This window comes from Vidua chalybeata, chromosome 16 (genome assembly GCF_026979565.1).
Source record: "Vidua chalybeata isolate OUT-0048 chromosome 16, bVidCha1 merged haplotype, whole genome shotgun sequence".
In the NCBI taxonomy this organism is placed as follows: domain Eukaryota; kingdom Metazoa; phylum Chordata; class Aves; order Passeriformes; family Viduidae; genus Vidua; species Vidua chalybeata.
The window spans coordinates 7,364,711-7,379,533 of record NC_071545.1 but is presented as its reverse complement, the minus strand read 5'-3'; the positions used below and the strand labels follow the sequence as shown (position 1 = coordinate 7,379,533).

The window sequence follows — 14,823 nt, the reverse complement described above, 5'->3', positions numbered from 1 at the left end:
ACTAGGATAAGTTTATCCAAATAATTTAGTATTTACTTAGTTTCATTTCCCAACTGAATTTGCATTAAGTGTGTAGCAATCCCTTGGCTTGGGAATAGTATTCCCCTCTGAAATAATAAAAGTTTAAATGTGTGCTGCATCATGAGTTTTAATATACCTTTCACAGTCTATTAGTTGATTGTCAATAAATTCAATATGGCACAGGGCTCCAAATGTTGCACTTTCATTTCTTACTGTCTAAATGAAATCAATATCTATGTACATAGAGGAACAGTAAGAAATTTTACAATAGTTTTATCTAAGAAATCAATCTATGTTTTTGACCTGAAAAATTTCAGTTACAGTATACAGGATTCCTTAGTTAGTTAACTATGGGTTACAGCTTAACAGGTAATGTTAAACTGCATGATTCACCAAATCACATGTGCAAAGATAAGTGCTTAGTTAAATTAGGATTTCCATATTAAAATTACTTTTTTTTTTTTTTTTTTTTGTCATCCCTGCCCCCCACAGGGAAATTGAAACATGAATCTTAGGAATGTATACAGAATTCCAAATAATATACTAGTTGAAGTGAGAATAGGTTGGGAGAGGGCTTAGAGCTGAGTGAATAAAGATTTTAATATAGCTTTTACTACATTAAATAAATTTGATTTGATTATGCAGAATAGTTGCATTTCATATATTCCTTCATTTGCCTTCAAAGATGTACTCAATTGTTAAAACAGATGGTCCTGTAGGTGTTTAATTATCCTGGCTTTGTTTCCAAAGTGGAAAAAAAATCTGAATACTTCTTACAGACTTACTATTGTGGTTCCATCATTACAGTATCTGAATTCTTGTTACCAAAACTAGTTGAATTTTTGTTTACATATGTATTTGTAATTCACAATACTATGAATCTTTTAAATTTACATGTGCTAATTTTGGAATTATAGCATTCCTTTTTTGGAACTACAGTCTCCCTGTAAAGATATATATTAGTGTTTTCTACACTGAAATATTATAATTTGACAAAATTTGCATATCTGCATAATATATTGTATTTTGTTGCAAAGAAGCCTCCTATGAATTTGAGAAACTAGGTGTCTGAAGAGAGAACTTCACAAAGACCAAAGCATGGGCAGTGTTTGTGGAAGAGGACATTCACTTAATCTCTGAAATACCACCAGTCCTTAGAAAAATTGAATTTTTTTCTCCTAAGGACTTGCAGTATCTCAGAGAGAAGGACCATGCTTCAGTCACCAGGAAAAGCTGCAATTCAGCGTTGAAATTGATCACATCAAAATCCAAATTTTATTTTTATCTAGTTTTCACCAAAATACAGTTGTTACTGCCCACTCTGTGCGATGGTGCTTGGTGTTGCTTTTTTACAAAAGTGTTCTCCTGATATTTGCCTTACAGTTTACTACTAAATTACTGGGGGATTTTGGAGCTGCAAGGCAGTGTCATCAGTACTGTTCCAGCTTAATTCCTCACGTAAAATATTGGGATTATTAACACACACCCCCCCCCCCCCCCCATATAGACAGGGATGAATAACTACAGATTCCATTGAAGAAGCAGAGGGAAAGGTCACTCTGGATCTTAAGTTTGGATGCTTGGTTTAGAGTTTCTGACTTGTGCTGTTTCAGCATTCTTTTAAACTGTGTCATTCCCTAGGAAAGAGTGAAATCTCAGTTTTCTGTAAGTATATTTCACTTCTGCATTACATTTTCCTAGAGAAAGCGAATATTTAGCATGTAATTGGTAATAGGCTCATGAAATAATGAGCAGCAAACAAAAACAGAATCACAAAAACTACAGCTGTGTTAAATTATACTTAATGTCCTATACAAGCAGAAAGAATGAACTGTGTTTATTTTCCAAACAATAAAATTTCTAGTTTAGTTTTCAATGTAATTTTGTTAGGAAGTAAATTAAGTTTCATACTCTGGATAAAATTTGGTTTTGCAATTCTGATGCTACAAAGCTAATTTACAAAGTTGAAAAGACTGTGTTGAGGACACAGAAATCAATTTCATAGTGGTATTAAATTATTTTTTCCTTTGGTCACTGGGTAGTAGAATATGCTGGAAACCATGGTAACAAGAAGTGCTGCCATGGTTGCCCCAGAGTCATGTTAAAATGAGCAAGCTCTGTTTGTCATGATTAAAATAAGAGAAAGGGAGAGAAAGAGGAGGAAGAGGGAGGAGGGAGAGAATGAGGATAATGATGTGTACAACAGCAACTGGCCAGACATGGATCTGTGGCCATGGGGTCCTGGAGCTTGTGGTGCCTCACATGAAGGTGATGAGCCAGGAGCCTTTAAGGAGTGAAGGACACACATCAACCCTGCTTGTCTTTACATTATTCCCTTCCTGTCTGTATTTTACAGGTTTATATCAGGATAAAGGATGATGAGTGGAATGTCTATCGAAGGTATGCGGAGTTCAGAAGCTTGCATCAGAAATTACAGAATAAGTACCAGCAAGTGAGGACTTTTAACTTCCCACCAAAAAAGGCCATTGGAAACAAGGTACTTGAAAGAGCTCACAGTATCAGTAAAAGTTGGGGAAAAACCTCTCTTATCCTTACACAAAAATGAGGTGACTCAAATATTTTCACACCTGCTAGTACCTGCTATTTTTATAGACATTCCCCCTATCAGCTGGAGAGTCACTGATGTAGGTAATGCATTGGTTTTTCCACTTACTGAGAAGTTTTATTGAATGAAATATGGGTGACTTACACAAATGCACAAGCCCTCTAAAACTGTACTGGACAGCCCTGTACATAAAATGAAGTCTCTTCTCTATTTCTCTCAAAAAAAAATGCCAGCAATTAACACTGGTGGGTAATTCATTAAATCTTTCTGTAAATTTCAAAAAGCATCAATCGAAATTCCTTGAATTCCTGCACTTTTCACCAACACTTTTAAGGTCTTTAAACCAGCTTTTTAAAGACATTTAGGTACTTCATTCCTGTAATCTGTGTCTTCATGTCTTAGCCCTGCCATTTTACAATGGGAATTTGTGTTTTCCTATCATATAGGGATTTTGAAATGAAACAGTAAATATTGTAGTATGTATATAGTAAATATGTAGTACCGTGTAATTAAAGTCTTTAATCATCAAAACTTTAAACTGATCAAGAGCGTAGATACAGTTTGCAGTGTACACCACAAGTAAAGTAAGGATTGAGAAGTAATTGAACTAATTTTCCTTTGCAATATAGGAATTACCTAAACATTTTATTTAGCTATCACAAGTAAAATCTCCAATATATTGCAGATTTAAATTGTGTTTATGGCTGAAATATCTTTACTAAACTGCTGGGTTCTTAAATTAGAGTTTTTAAGGTTAATACAATTTTTTAGCTTTTACATAGGACTTTCTCTTTTTACTATTTTTTTGCCTTTGTATCACTGATTTCTTGTATTAATATTTTAGAAGCTCCAACCATAGTGATCCATGTAGTCATCAAAAGACAGCTGACATAATGACTTCAAAACTCAGATCCTTGACACTGTGTTTGGTTTGAGACCACAGTAATAGATATATTACTAAAATGCCACAATTGTCCTTCCTCTGTGTTAGAAAAACGATCTTTGCTAATTTGTATGAAGTAATGTAAATTTTCAAAAAGAAGTAGAAAAAAGAAATTCCTTACTGTCATTCAGATGTCAGTGAATGTGGATTATGAGTATTTAAAGATAGTAACTTTGACTTCCAATTTTGTAAAAATAAGTAGGTAAGTTTGGCACATGTGAAATGGCAGTGATGCACATAATCTGGGATGGGTGGTGGTGATGCAGATATATATGAAATTTATCAATAAAATCCACATGTCTGTTTGCTTGGCATAAGGTCCAGTTAAAGTGGTTCATTGCCTGCTGACTGAGGAAATGGAAGAGCTTTCTTACGAGAGCTTTCCTGCTTTTTTCATCTATTAGAAGATCATGCATTTTTCATTTAATTTTTAGTGGACGGTTTTGTAATGGAAACCAGGCATTTTCTTCTTTGTTACATAACTAATTCTCCTTTTTTTGAAGTGGTGGAGTATCAGCCACTTCAGTAAATTACAAAAGACGCCTTTTAAGCTTTTTTTGATACTCTTTCATTAATTACTTTAAATACTAATTGAGTTACAGCTTCAGTTGTACAATTGATGCATACAAAATTATCAGTTGAGCAGCTCATTAAAAAATTTGCATTGCTTATTTTTACGGTGCTTTAGCTTTGAGTCAAATTCTACCTTAATCTTGCATAAACCCACAACCACTTATCAGATCTCAAGAAAAGGTTTTTTTCTTGGAAGTGGGTAAGAAGTGGGTGCCATCCCTTGCACTCCTGAAAGTTTCCTGTGATGAGACTGGGGCAGTGGTGTGCTTGTGACTTGGCAAGTCGCAGAGTGACGTTGTCACCTCAGCTGTGCAAGGCTCAGTTTGTCACACAGGAGTTTATTTGCACAGCACATTGTGCAGGCAGATTAATGTCCTTTTACTGGGGCTATTTTCTGTGTGTCACAGAATGTATTCCCCTTTGGAATTTGTACCATTTTGTGCAGTAGTCCTTGGAAAATAATTATGCTGTGTGACTGAGATGGGTTAAAGGCCCTGAGATGGCCCTGCTTTCCATGGCCAGTTGAAGGTTTAAAAAGTAAGTATAAAATGAATTAATTCATGTGGGGATGCCTGTCTTGGAATTCTGAAGAACTTTCAGTTTAGGATGAGGGCTTGTGCAGCATGTTACACATGGAAGTTTATTTGGTAATAAACATTAGAAGAGATATTGCCAATACTGCTTTTTAAATGTAGTGACTACAAAAGCACATTTATCTTTAAATATGCAATTAGATTTCAATAGATAGTTTTTTCTCTCTGATATTACTTTTGCTGGTTTTGGTAAAATTGGAGCTGTCTTCCCATTTCTAGATTAATCAATACAATCTTAAATCAATGCCTAAAGAAGAGGTTCAGTAGCTGAATTCTGCTAACAAAAATATCTCTTATATTAATCTATGATTTTCATATCCTTTGCAACTTCTCAGTGTTATTAGATGCCCAAATAACATATTGGTAAAAAACAGTCCTCCATGTAAATGGCTAAAAAATGATCATTTAATGGCTAAAAATGTTCATTTTACAGCTTTTGGAAAATGGCATTGATGCTTTTATATCCTTCAGGTCAGTACCTGGATGAGTTTATTCACTGCATCCCTTCAATGCACTCTATACTGTGGGGTTAATGAAGGTGATGTGCTTATTGTAGATGTCAGAGGCATCCAAAGGTCTGGCTGTAATTGAAACCAGCGCTGAATTTTGTGTTCAGTTACATGCCCCAGATTTGGGAACCTTCAGGACCACAAGAGGACACTATATTCTGCAGAATGACCTAGAATCACTCCTGCAGACTGACAAAATACTGTCAAAAGGCAAAATATTGGAGCTCAGAGGAGGGAACTTAACTAGAAGAGAGTAATGTAGAATAAAATACAGAGAAGTATTATTTTCATGCACATTTTCCCTGTTTACTGTAGTAGAAGTCAGGGAGGTCAGATTCAAATGCCAAATTGCAGGGTTTGACATTGGGCAAATGCAAAAAGAAAGCAGAATTTCAGCTGAATGAGTATTTTAAAAAGTTGGAAAATCAAATATTATATATATTCATCAAGTAGCAGAGGAATTTGAAAATATTTAACAAATATAACTCATTATTAATAATAATATAAGTCTTGATCATTATGTTTGTAATATATTTTTGCCTTTCATTTGTTTTCCTTCAGTTGGGACAACTTATCTTAAAAGTTCATGTTCATGGTATTTCAAGAAATTATGTATGTAAGATTAAAAACTAGCTTTAATGCTTGAGGAAACCTAAATTTATTAACAGAAAACCAATTAGTTGGAAAATAGCTGAAAAGAGGAAAGAATACTGCTTTGGACAAGTAACCTTTTTGCAATTACAAAGAAGAGTGTATATTTGCCTTTCAGCTTGGTAACCTCATTTTCAACATATTAGTTTAACATTTGAATTTAGTAATCTAGAACTAAAATAAAGCAGGGAAGATATATATATATATAATTTCTTTTATAAATGTTGATTTGAATCATGTTAGATATTTACTGAAGGAAAATAGTAATGCTTGCAAGAGTGCATGTATTGATTTCCATATATACTAGTCCCCATAATGTGTGTCTTCTACTAAAGATCTTTCAGTGCTGGTAGCAAATAGTTGTCAAAAGCTTTATAAATAATCCTGACAAGAATAAGAGTTCTTTCTTCAATTCATCAATGCTTTGTTGGAGTAAAACAAGAAATATATTTGTTCCCTTGTTGCGTGTGTAAGAGAAATGTCATATACTCAGCATGTATTTTGATTCTTTTTTAACCCGCAGATCAATTTCTTTAAAACTTACAAATTTCAACTGTATTGTTAACATTTGTACTGTTCAGGTTTTGTAATTTTGAAACACGTTCCCCATGTATCTGCCTGGTTTGTGATATGCTCAGTATTTTCTATGTAACTGTATATACCAAGATGTACAATTTCAAACATTGTATTGTGCATGAGATAATTTTTTTTTTCCTTTTAGCAAGTTTTCGGGTACTTTGGATCTTTTGAACTCATCTGTCCACTCTCTCCGTTTGTCACTGCTGCCTTCCTGTCAGGAATGGCCAGGACAGGCTGGGTTCCATGGGGCAGCACTCCAGTGCAGTGTGCCCACTTCTGGGAAGCTCTGTACAATCACAGCACTTGATTGGAAAGGGTTCCCTGGAGGATTTTGCATACAGATATAATTTAATTTTTTTCATTTAAGATAACATTTGGCTTACATTTGGCTTCTGAACCTTTACTGGAGTTGTGTTGGTATCTCTCAAAATAATGATTAAATATTAATACATGAATATTTACTGGACTGACTAGTCTAATTTTTTAAATATTGCAGCAGCCTTAAAATTCCAGTTGCTGCTTCTACATTGAGCAGATTATAGTACTTGAGTAAAGATAGAATTAAGAATCCTCTTGCAAGAGTGTTGTCCCAGTAGAGGGCATATCAAAATAGAAATGGTTCTTTAGTTCCACTGAAGACCTGAATTCACTGATTGTCTGACTGAGGAGAAATTGAATCAGGTAGCTTTGCACTGAGTGCTGACTTGACTGCATGATATCCTCTGCTTTCCTTTAAAATACTGGATACCCCATATGGAAAGGATACACAGCACTTTACTGAGATCAGAAGAGTGACTTTGCTGTGACTTCTTAGTTGCATTGGGGGAACAATACAGAGCTCTAAACTAAATGTTTCAAATGTTAGTTCAATAAAATGACTATATACTTTTCACCTATCAGTGGCTAACCTCAATTGTAGATTAATTTGTTCAAAAAGATCATGTGCATGTGTTTAAAAATATTCTATTTGTATATACACATATACATGAGCATGCATATGACAACATCAGTCAGCATTTGGGATATATCTGAAGTTGGCTTCTGGAATGTTTGTTGTGATTCTGCAAGTTCTGCTCCCAGGAGCTCTGTCTTTCTCCCATTTATGTCAGTGGAAACTTGCCTTTGCTCACAGAGTGGAGATGGATTCCTTTTCTTTTATTCCCAACAGCAAAGCTGCCTTTTATCAGTGTTTGGTCTGTTTGCCTGTTGCTAAAGATAGTGCAGAGTTTAAGATAGGCTGCAGGATAACTATTTTAGGATTAGAAAGCAGAGAAGATAAAGATTTTATTGCAAGTAAAAGAAAACAATAGAGCTTCCTCTTGTGCTTATAATGTTTATTGGTTTTTAAGGAAGTTTGTCAAGTAGAGTTGTCTGGCTCTATGTGTATATATATATCCACATATATATGAAGAACTTTGTAGCCATTCAAATTAGAGTTTGAGGGTTAGCATTTTTGCTGTTAAGGGTTTCACATGGTGTCATTGCTGTGTAACCCCTGTCATGCATTTCTCTCCTGTAAAAGCTGATTGCCATTTTTGGTAAGCAGGACCTGTCTATTCACAGACAGTACCCTCTTAAAGCTGCTTTTAGACCAGATGATGGAGGAACTGAAGTCCCTTTGGAAAGGGATGCAGCATGATAGGAACAAGGCTTTTTAAGAAATACACACACCCCTCCCACATAAAATATGTATTTGAAAATGGGAAGTATAACAATTCCTGTTTAGCTAGTACATAGACAATAACAGAAGACATATGGAATGGTTGAAAGAGGATAGTGCAGGAAGAATCTTAGAGGAGGAAGTAATTTCAGTTTAGATTTGGCTGTTTTTCTGTCCAAATTCAGCAAAAAAATTCAGGACATGCTAAAATTTGTGTTTGGCTTGCATTGGGATCAGAAGTACAGATATATGTGCTTTTGTCCTCTATGTGATTTAGGAGCTCATATAAACTATCTTTCATCAGATTAGTTTGTCAAAGTCAGACTGTCAGGGGGAGCTGAGAAGAAAGCAGAACTTGTTGTCAGTGCACGTGGGACAGGGGGCTAAATAACGTTTCTTGGTACTAAGCTTTGATATCCAATGTCTTAAAGCAGACTTCGTAGAAAATTATGACTCTCTGATGTTTCAGAATTGGGATACATTTATTAAAGGAGAAAAGCTTTGAAAATATAAATCCTCAAGTTATATGTTAAAAATTTGCAGTTAAATATTGCTTTCACTAATGCTACTTAGGTGCGATGTAATATAGAAGCTTAAATTCTGTACTATTCTTGATTTTCAAAGTAAGTAGATTTTCATTTTCAACCTCTTAGTGGACTTAACTAGTGTATTGAGTTATTTTCATACAGTCTTTTGCCTTGTGGGTTATAGGAAAAATTGTAGCTAATATATATTTGACAGATATGCTTGTGCTATAGTGTGGGTAAAAGGAAAAGAAATGGACCCATTTGTATTGTGTTCAAACCAGGAAAGGAACTCCAATTAATCTCATATATGGTTGTATGTGGTAATTCTATAATCTACCACAGTTTTTGTGCCATTCTAAAGCCACAAAAGAAACTTTGTCCTGTAAGTTCCCTGTGTTCCTTTGTAGCTGAAAAGTTCAATTCTCAAAGAAGCTTTAAAATAGCAATTGTGACTAAATGAATACAATCTGGTTTTCAAATATGTAACTTAATTGTGGTACCATACAAATAGAAATAAAAATAATGTGACTCCTGGCATAGTCATTAAGATTTCTAGTCACAGCACACCTGTTTCCTTACACTGTCACCTGCACACTAAGGGGGAATACAGAGTATTTCAGATTTTGAATCCAGATCCTCTGGGTTTTCTACTGCATAAGACTGCAGTTGATATTTTATGTATACAGCACTTAGAAAAGAGCATTCAGTTCTTCTTCATTTCCATTTTTTTGTCATATCAGTATCCAAGAGAAGGAGAAATAAGTCAGCAGGAAATGGTTGGCTTTTATATGACAAATACTTTATAGTAAATGCTTCTCATTGTGTGGCATGAATTGTCTGGGTTACCTGAAACTCTGCATGAAGGTTAAATCGAGCGGAGTGCAGAGCAGCATATTTCATTTTCAGGGGTTTAATTTAAAAGGTAAACAGTTCCCCAGCTCGTGCTTCTCCATCTCCATCAGAATGTCTCACTGAATTAATCTGTGCATTTGGTGCTCAAGGGCACCATTTCAATGAAATAGTAAATTGAGTCATTTTCTTTTCAAGTTACAAAAATTTCCTGCTAATTACTGTTGAAGTTTAGGAAGAAGGAATACAGACTATTTAGGGTCTACAAAACAAAACTTTGCCTGTCAAGAGATGTTTTTATTCTTGCTGTCTTGTAATGCTATAATCAAGAGAAGCAATTTATTCTAACAAATTATTGAATATAGAGCCCATAGAAACAGTTCAGATGGTGTTGCTTTGCATCATGACATTATGGGGAAAAAAAGGAAAGTAATTTACATGCTGCTTGGACAACTGCTAGATAAAAATATGGCAGTTTTATAACAACTCATGCGTCATTTAGATATTCTAGTAGCCTCCTGGTATAAAATGAAAATATAAAAATAAATTTTCTATATTTATTTCTTATTGTGGCGGTGATGCTAAATTACCAAGTTACTTGGATTAATGAACTTCCTTCCAGAGAAACCTTAACAGGGACACCTAATTACAAAAATAAAAGTAATACTTTCTCTTTTTGAATTAGAAATTTTAACATTTTTCTCTTTCCTTACATATCATTGTGCTTGATTTCACCTCTCTTCTCCTTCCCAAAATGTATTGTTTTATAAATATTGGCAAATTTTAATCTTAGTTACTATACAGCTTTTTACTTGCTAGTACAAAAGATATTTAGTGTTAATTTTTTAAAAAGAAAACTAAATATTGAATACTTCAGATCATGTGAAATGCTGAAGGCACTTCCTGCATGAAAAATCTGGTTTTCTTCATTGTATCATGTTAAATATATTTGTGTGAAGGCACAATAAATTATGGGCACTTAATATTCTTCATTAATTCAATTTATATTTTAGAAAACAGAATCATCCCATCAGAATGTTTCTGAATAAAATTTTTGTTAAATAAGAATCTAGAATTTTGCATGAGAGTTATTTCTGTTTCATTAGTGATTTTTTAAAATCTATTTATTGATTTTTTTTTAATCACTGTAAGCTTACTGTATATAGAAGCTTGTACATTGTAAGCAGTGTACGTACCATGTTTCTAAAGGATTTTGAGGTGGGTTATTTTGTTGTTATTTTAAATTCAGAGTCTGTCTTTATTGGTCTTCAGGGCATTTTCAACCAGATTAAAGAATGAAATTAGGAAAGCAAACTGCAGTGTTGGAGAGAAGCACTGAACTGAGACACATTTTAACTAATATTGTTGATAGTTATTACTGTAATACAGGCTAGTGAAGAAATGGATCTCAATTTCATGAACTGTTGTGTTGTAGTTTGCAGAATCTCCTGAATAAAATTACAGGGTACACTGCTAATACTTCATCTGAGGAGAAAACAAAAATAGGGTTTCCCTATTCAATAGCTGAGCAAGAGAAGAGCCCTAGGGGTCTTGCTGCAGTTTTTTATTGATGCATTTTAATTAACAGTTGATTCCTGACCAGTTGACAAATTAACACATGGTTGGCACATGTCTTTAAATAACAAAATATTTAGATGACACTGGATTTTATTAGCATCACATTACCGAGTTCTTTTTCTAACAGTGGCATTAACCACAACAGTAAAAAGAGATCAGTTTTAGATTTATTCTCGAGCTTTCTTTTTTCTGTTGGCATATTTACTGATTAAAATGCTGCTTTGAATAAATTGGTGCTTGACTGAGGGCATTGCAGGACTGTAGTTCACACTTAGCATGTCTGCTACTGGCCGTGTTTGCAGCAAGGCCTTTTTCAAACTACTTTATCTAAAAGCACTTTTCTGGTACCATTGAAATGAACCCAGAGCTGGAGATGGAAATACATCAGCTATTTTAGTAGAGAAACACAGAGTAATAATTACAGTTATGTAGTAAATCTCTGTTTAAAGGAAAATAGATTTCTTTCCAAAACTTGACAGTTCCTTGATTTCTTCTTTGTATCTCATCCTCTTAAATTGCTGTTTGTTCCACTGAACAGTAAATGGACAAAAAATCTCACACTGGCATGGGGAAAATGACAATTTCATGTATTGTATCCTCTTGCTATATTGTATAACGCTGGCCTGGTTCTGCCATACAGAATATGGCAATACAAATAAGATGGAAATTTTAAGCTTATGTAGTTTCAATAATTTTGAGATTATTTTTGTGTAATATGGTGGCATCTGGTATATTTAGAATTGGAAACTGTACCTTCCTAAAAGCTTTATGATGCAATAGTTACTTAAGGACAGATGTACTGAAGTTATATTTTACTGTGACCTGTGCAAAGGTGTCAGTCTGTAAAGTGAATATTTGCTATATAACTTTTAATTGCAAACTTGTGAGAATGACTCAGCAATTGAATATTTAATTAGCTCACATCTCAGCTGAAGATTGCTAGCTTCATTTTGAGGTTAGCATTTGGTGCCTCATAAATAGATAAAAACTGATATAATAATTTTGCTGAGACTGGTTGGCTAAGATGGTGGAAAATATTAGGCTACATTTCATAAGAAATGAGTTCATTTCTTCATTTGCAGGTTCAACTTTGAATAGCACTGTTGTCAGCTTAATTTAGGATGGGATGCATTGTGTGGTATCAGAGGCTGATTAAAGTCCTAAAGGCATATTTCCTTTTATTTCATATTTCCTTTTATCCTAATTGAGTTGGATTGAGCCCTCAGCTGTTTTGTTGTGTGGTTTTGTTTGGGTTCTCTTTTCCCCAGTGCTACCAGCAGGAGGTTGGTTAAATGCTAAGTTACGGTTAGAACCTCAGGAGCAGTGAGTTTGATGTTGATTGCAACAGCACCAAGCCCAGAATCTAAAAGTGTTTTATCTGTCCCTAAATCATGGCAGGGTAACCATGGCAATCATAGCATTTCCAAAAGCTCCTGGAAAAATATTTGAAACATCTTAAGTGAGCTGTCCCATTAATAATGAAGAATACCAATGTTTCACCATCTGTTCCATACTAGCAGTGTGTATAAAAGACCAGCAGTTGTGTGAAACAATTTAAACTGCAAGTGGGAATGAACTTGGCTTGTAATGAAAAACTGCAAAAGAACATGACATAAAATGTGGTACATCAAGACTCTGCTTCTTAGTTTTACACCTTAACATCATCTTCTAATATATGTTGAGAGTCTCTAACTTTCCCATTATCTATTACAATTTTTAGAGATTTGTAATTTGATACTAGCATTTTGCCATGGGCAGAAGAAACATGGCAAATTATCAGTCAAAAAGAATCTCATACAACATTTCGGTAGACATGAATTTCAGATTAAAAATATTTTACCAGATGTGTTTTTATGCTTCTGTAATCTGAAGGAGTTTTTTGCTTGTTAACTGAATTTTTGCGGTCTCTTAATCAAAACAGTGTGCTCTTGAACTGTGGGGTGGTAAATTACTTTCACTGTAGTTAGTGCAGAAACAGTAGCAGTTTTATTTTTTTAGAAAATATGCCTAAAAAACTTCACTGAAAAAGTGGGTCTTTATTTAAGTACTGTTACTTTATCGTTCTGTGTATATATTTGTTTCCCTAGAAAAGAAACTACGAAATCTAACCTTTAATAATGTGAAAATGCAAAGGTTTTTTGCAAAGTGTATATATTTGTAATTTTAACAAAATTACTTTGTCCTCAAAGTACATTCACATCAAGTCTACGTTAATGTGTATATGGAACCTTAGGGGAAGATCTTTGCTGTTTTCTGTGTGAGTACATATGCAAATACAGACTTGTATCAACTCATACAATCACCAAAGATATGTACTAAAAGTAGGGGGTGGGTGCCACTGATACAAACCTCAAACAAAAATTTTCCCTGTATTTTTTGCTTGTAAATAAAAGTAGGTGTTTGTTTACAAGTTGGAATGTAAAGTACTACCCAGATTTCTGCTGTGGATAATTGGGCCCAATGAAAAGAAGGTTATAGGTACCTTTTTATAATTTAAGACTGAAAAAATTGGCCAGGCTTTGAGCCAGTTCTGTTTTTCTGTTACCAGTTGTTCTGTTTACTATATTGTGACAAAAACTCTTTATTACTGCAACAGCTTGGCAGTAACAACTCTGTGCTAAAATCACTGCTTTGAGTAGCTGACCTGCTGTTGCAAAATGCACGTTTAATGATAAAGTGCAGACCTGGAGCTGAATCATTTTGACCTTGGTTTACGTTGCTTCTGTTGAGGACAACGAACCTTAGTACATGGTACAGAATTTCATGGTAGATTGCCTGGTGTTTGTTTTACAGATCAATTTCATGTCAGAGTAAAAGAACATTTTTAACTGTTTTCAGGCTGGGTTTTTATTTTATTTGTCTTTTTCTTGGACAAATGTCAGAAAAATAGCCATATTATAAGCACTAATTTGTTCAGCTGTAAACAGCAAAAAGTGCCTTCCCTAAGTGTGTTCTGGCAGTCTTAATTAGAAAAGTCCTTTGTGCCATTATTTTCTGTAGTCAAAGAGACTCTTTAGAGTAACATAAGGGATAGAAAGTACCTACATTCAGCATTTGGCCCCTATGTCTATAACAGAAGTCCTTCCTGTGAAAGATCGTGTTTTTTGTTAAGCACATATGCAGTACAGAAGTAATACTAAAGGATTGCAAATTCTGCTTAAGAGAAAACTTAAACATAATTGAAATTATTTCACTGAAAATACTGTTGTCAAAGATTTGTGACCAAAAACACTTTAGAACTGAAAATGGTGCTGAATGTGGTATTTAACAGTGGAGGTTTTCTTGTGAAAACATAACTGGCAGAAGCGATGGCAGTGGAATGAGCAAGTGCAGTGAGGCTGAGGCAGCTCTTGGGAAGGGCTCTGAGCTGCCCCTGGGGCTGCCCTGGGAGAGGCTCATGGAGCAAAGCAGGATTGTCCTGCCCCACGGCACAGCCCGGCAGCACCTGGGGCAGGAGGGCTCACGCCAAAATGGGCTCAGGTGCCAAACGTCCCCTCTGCTCATGTGCTTAAAGCTTCCAGAACCAAAGCTCTTCCACAAACTTTTTCATCTTCCCAGACATCTCCCATCAGTCCCCGTCTTGTCTGCATCCCCACGCGGCTGGTGGCAGCAAAGTGTCCCTCCCATGGGATGATGTGGCGCTTTAAATCCTCGGAGAGGAGAGAGGGGGACACAAGGCTGTTCCTTGAGCCTCACCAAAGAATCCAGTGGGAGCAAAAACCTTAAGGAAAAGAAAAAAAAATAGTAACATAAGTGCTATTCAATGTTTATTTA

General features: G+C 34.9%; 1 protein-coding gene across 1 annotated transcript in view; it reads left to right on the top strand.

Annotated features, from left to right (window-relative positions):
• SNX29 (sorting nexin 29) overlaps positions 1 to 14,823 on the top strand; it is a 101,773-nt gene that overhangs the window by 53,485 nt on the left and 33,465 nt on the right. Inside the window, exon 19 of the mRNA XM_053957206.1 lies at positions 2,378 to 2,518. Coding sequence (XP_053813181.1) covers positions 2,378 to 2,518 — 141 coding nt within the window. The remainder of the gene's footprint in view (positions 1 to 2,377; positions 2,519 to 14,823) is intronic.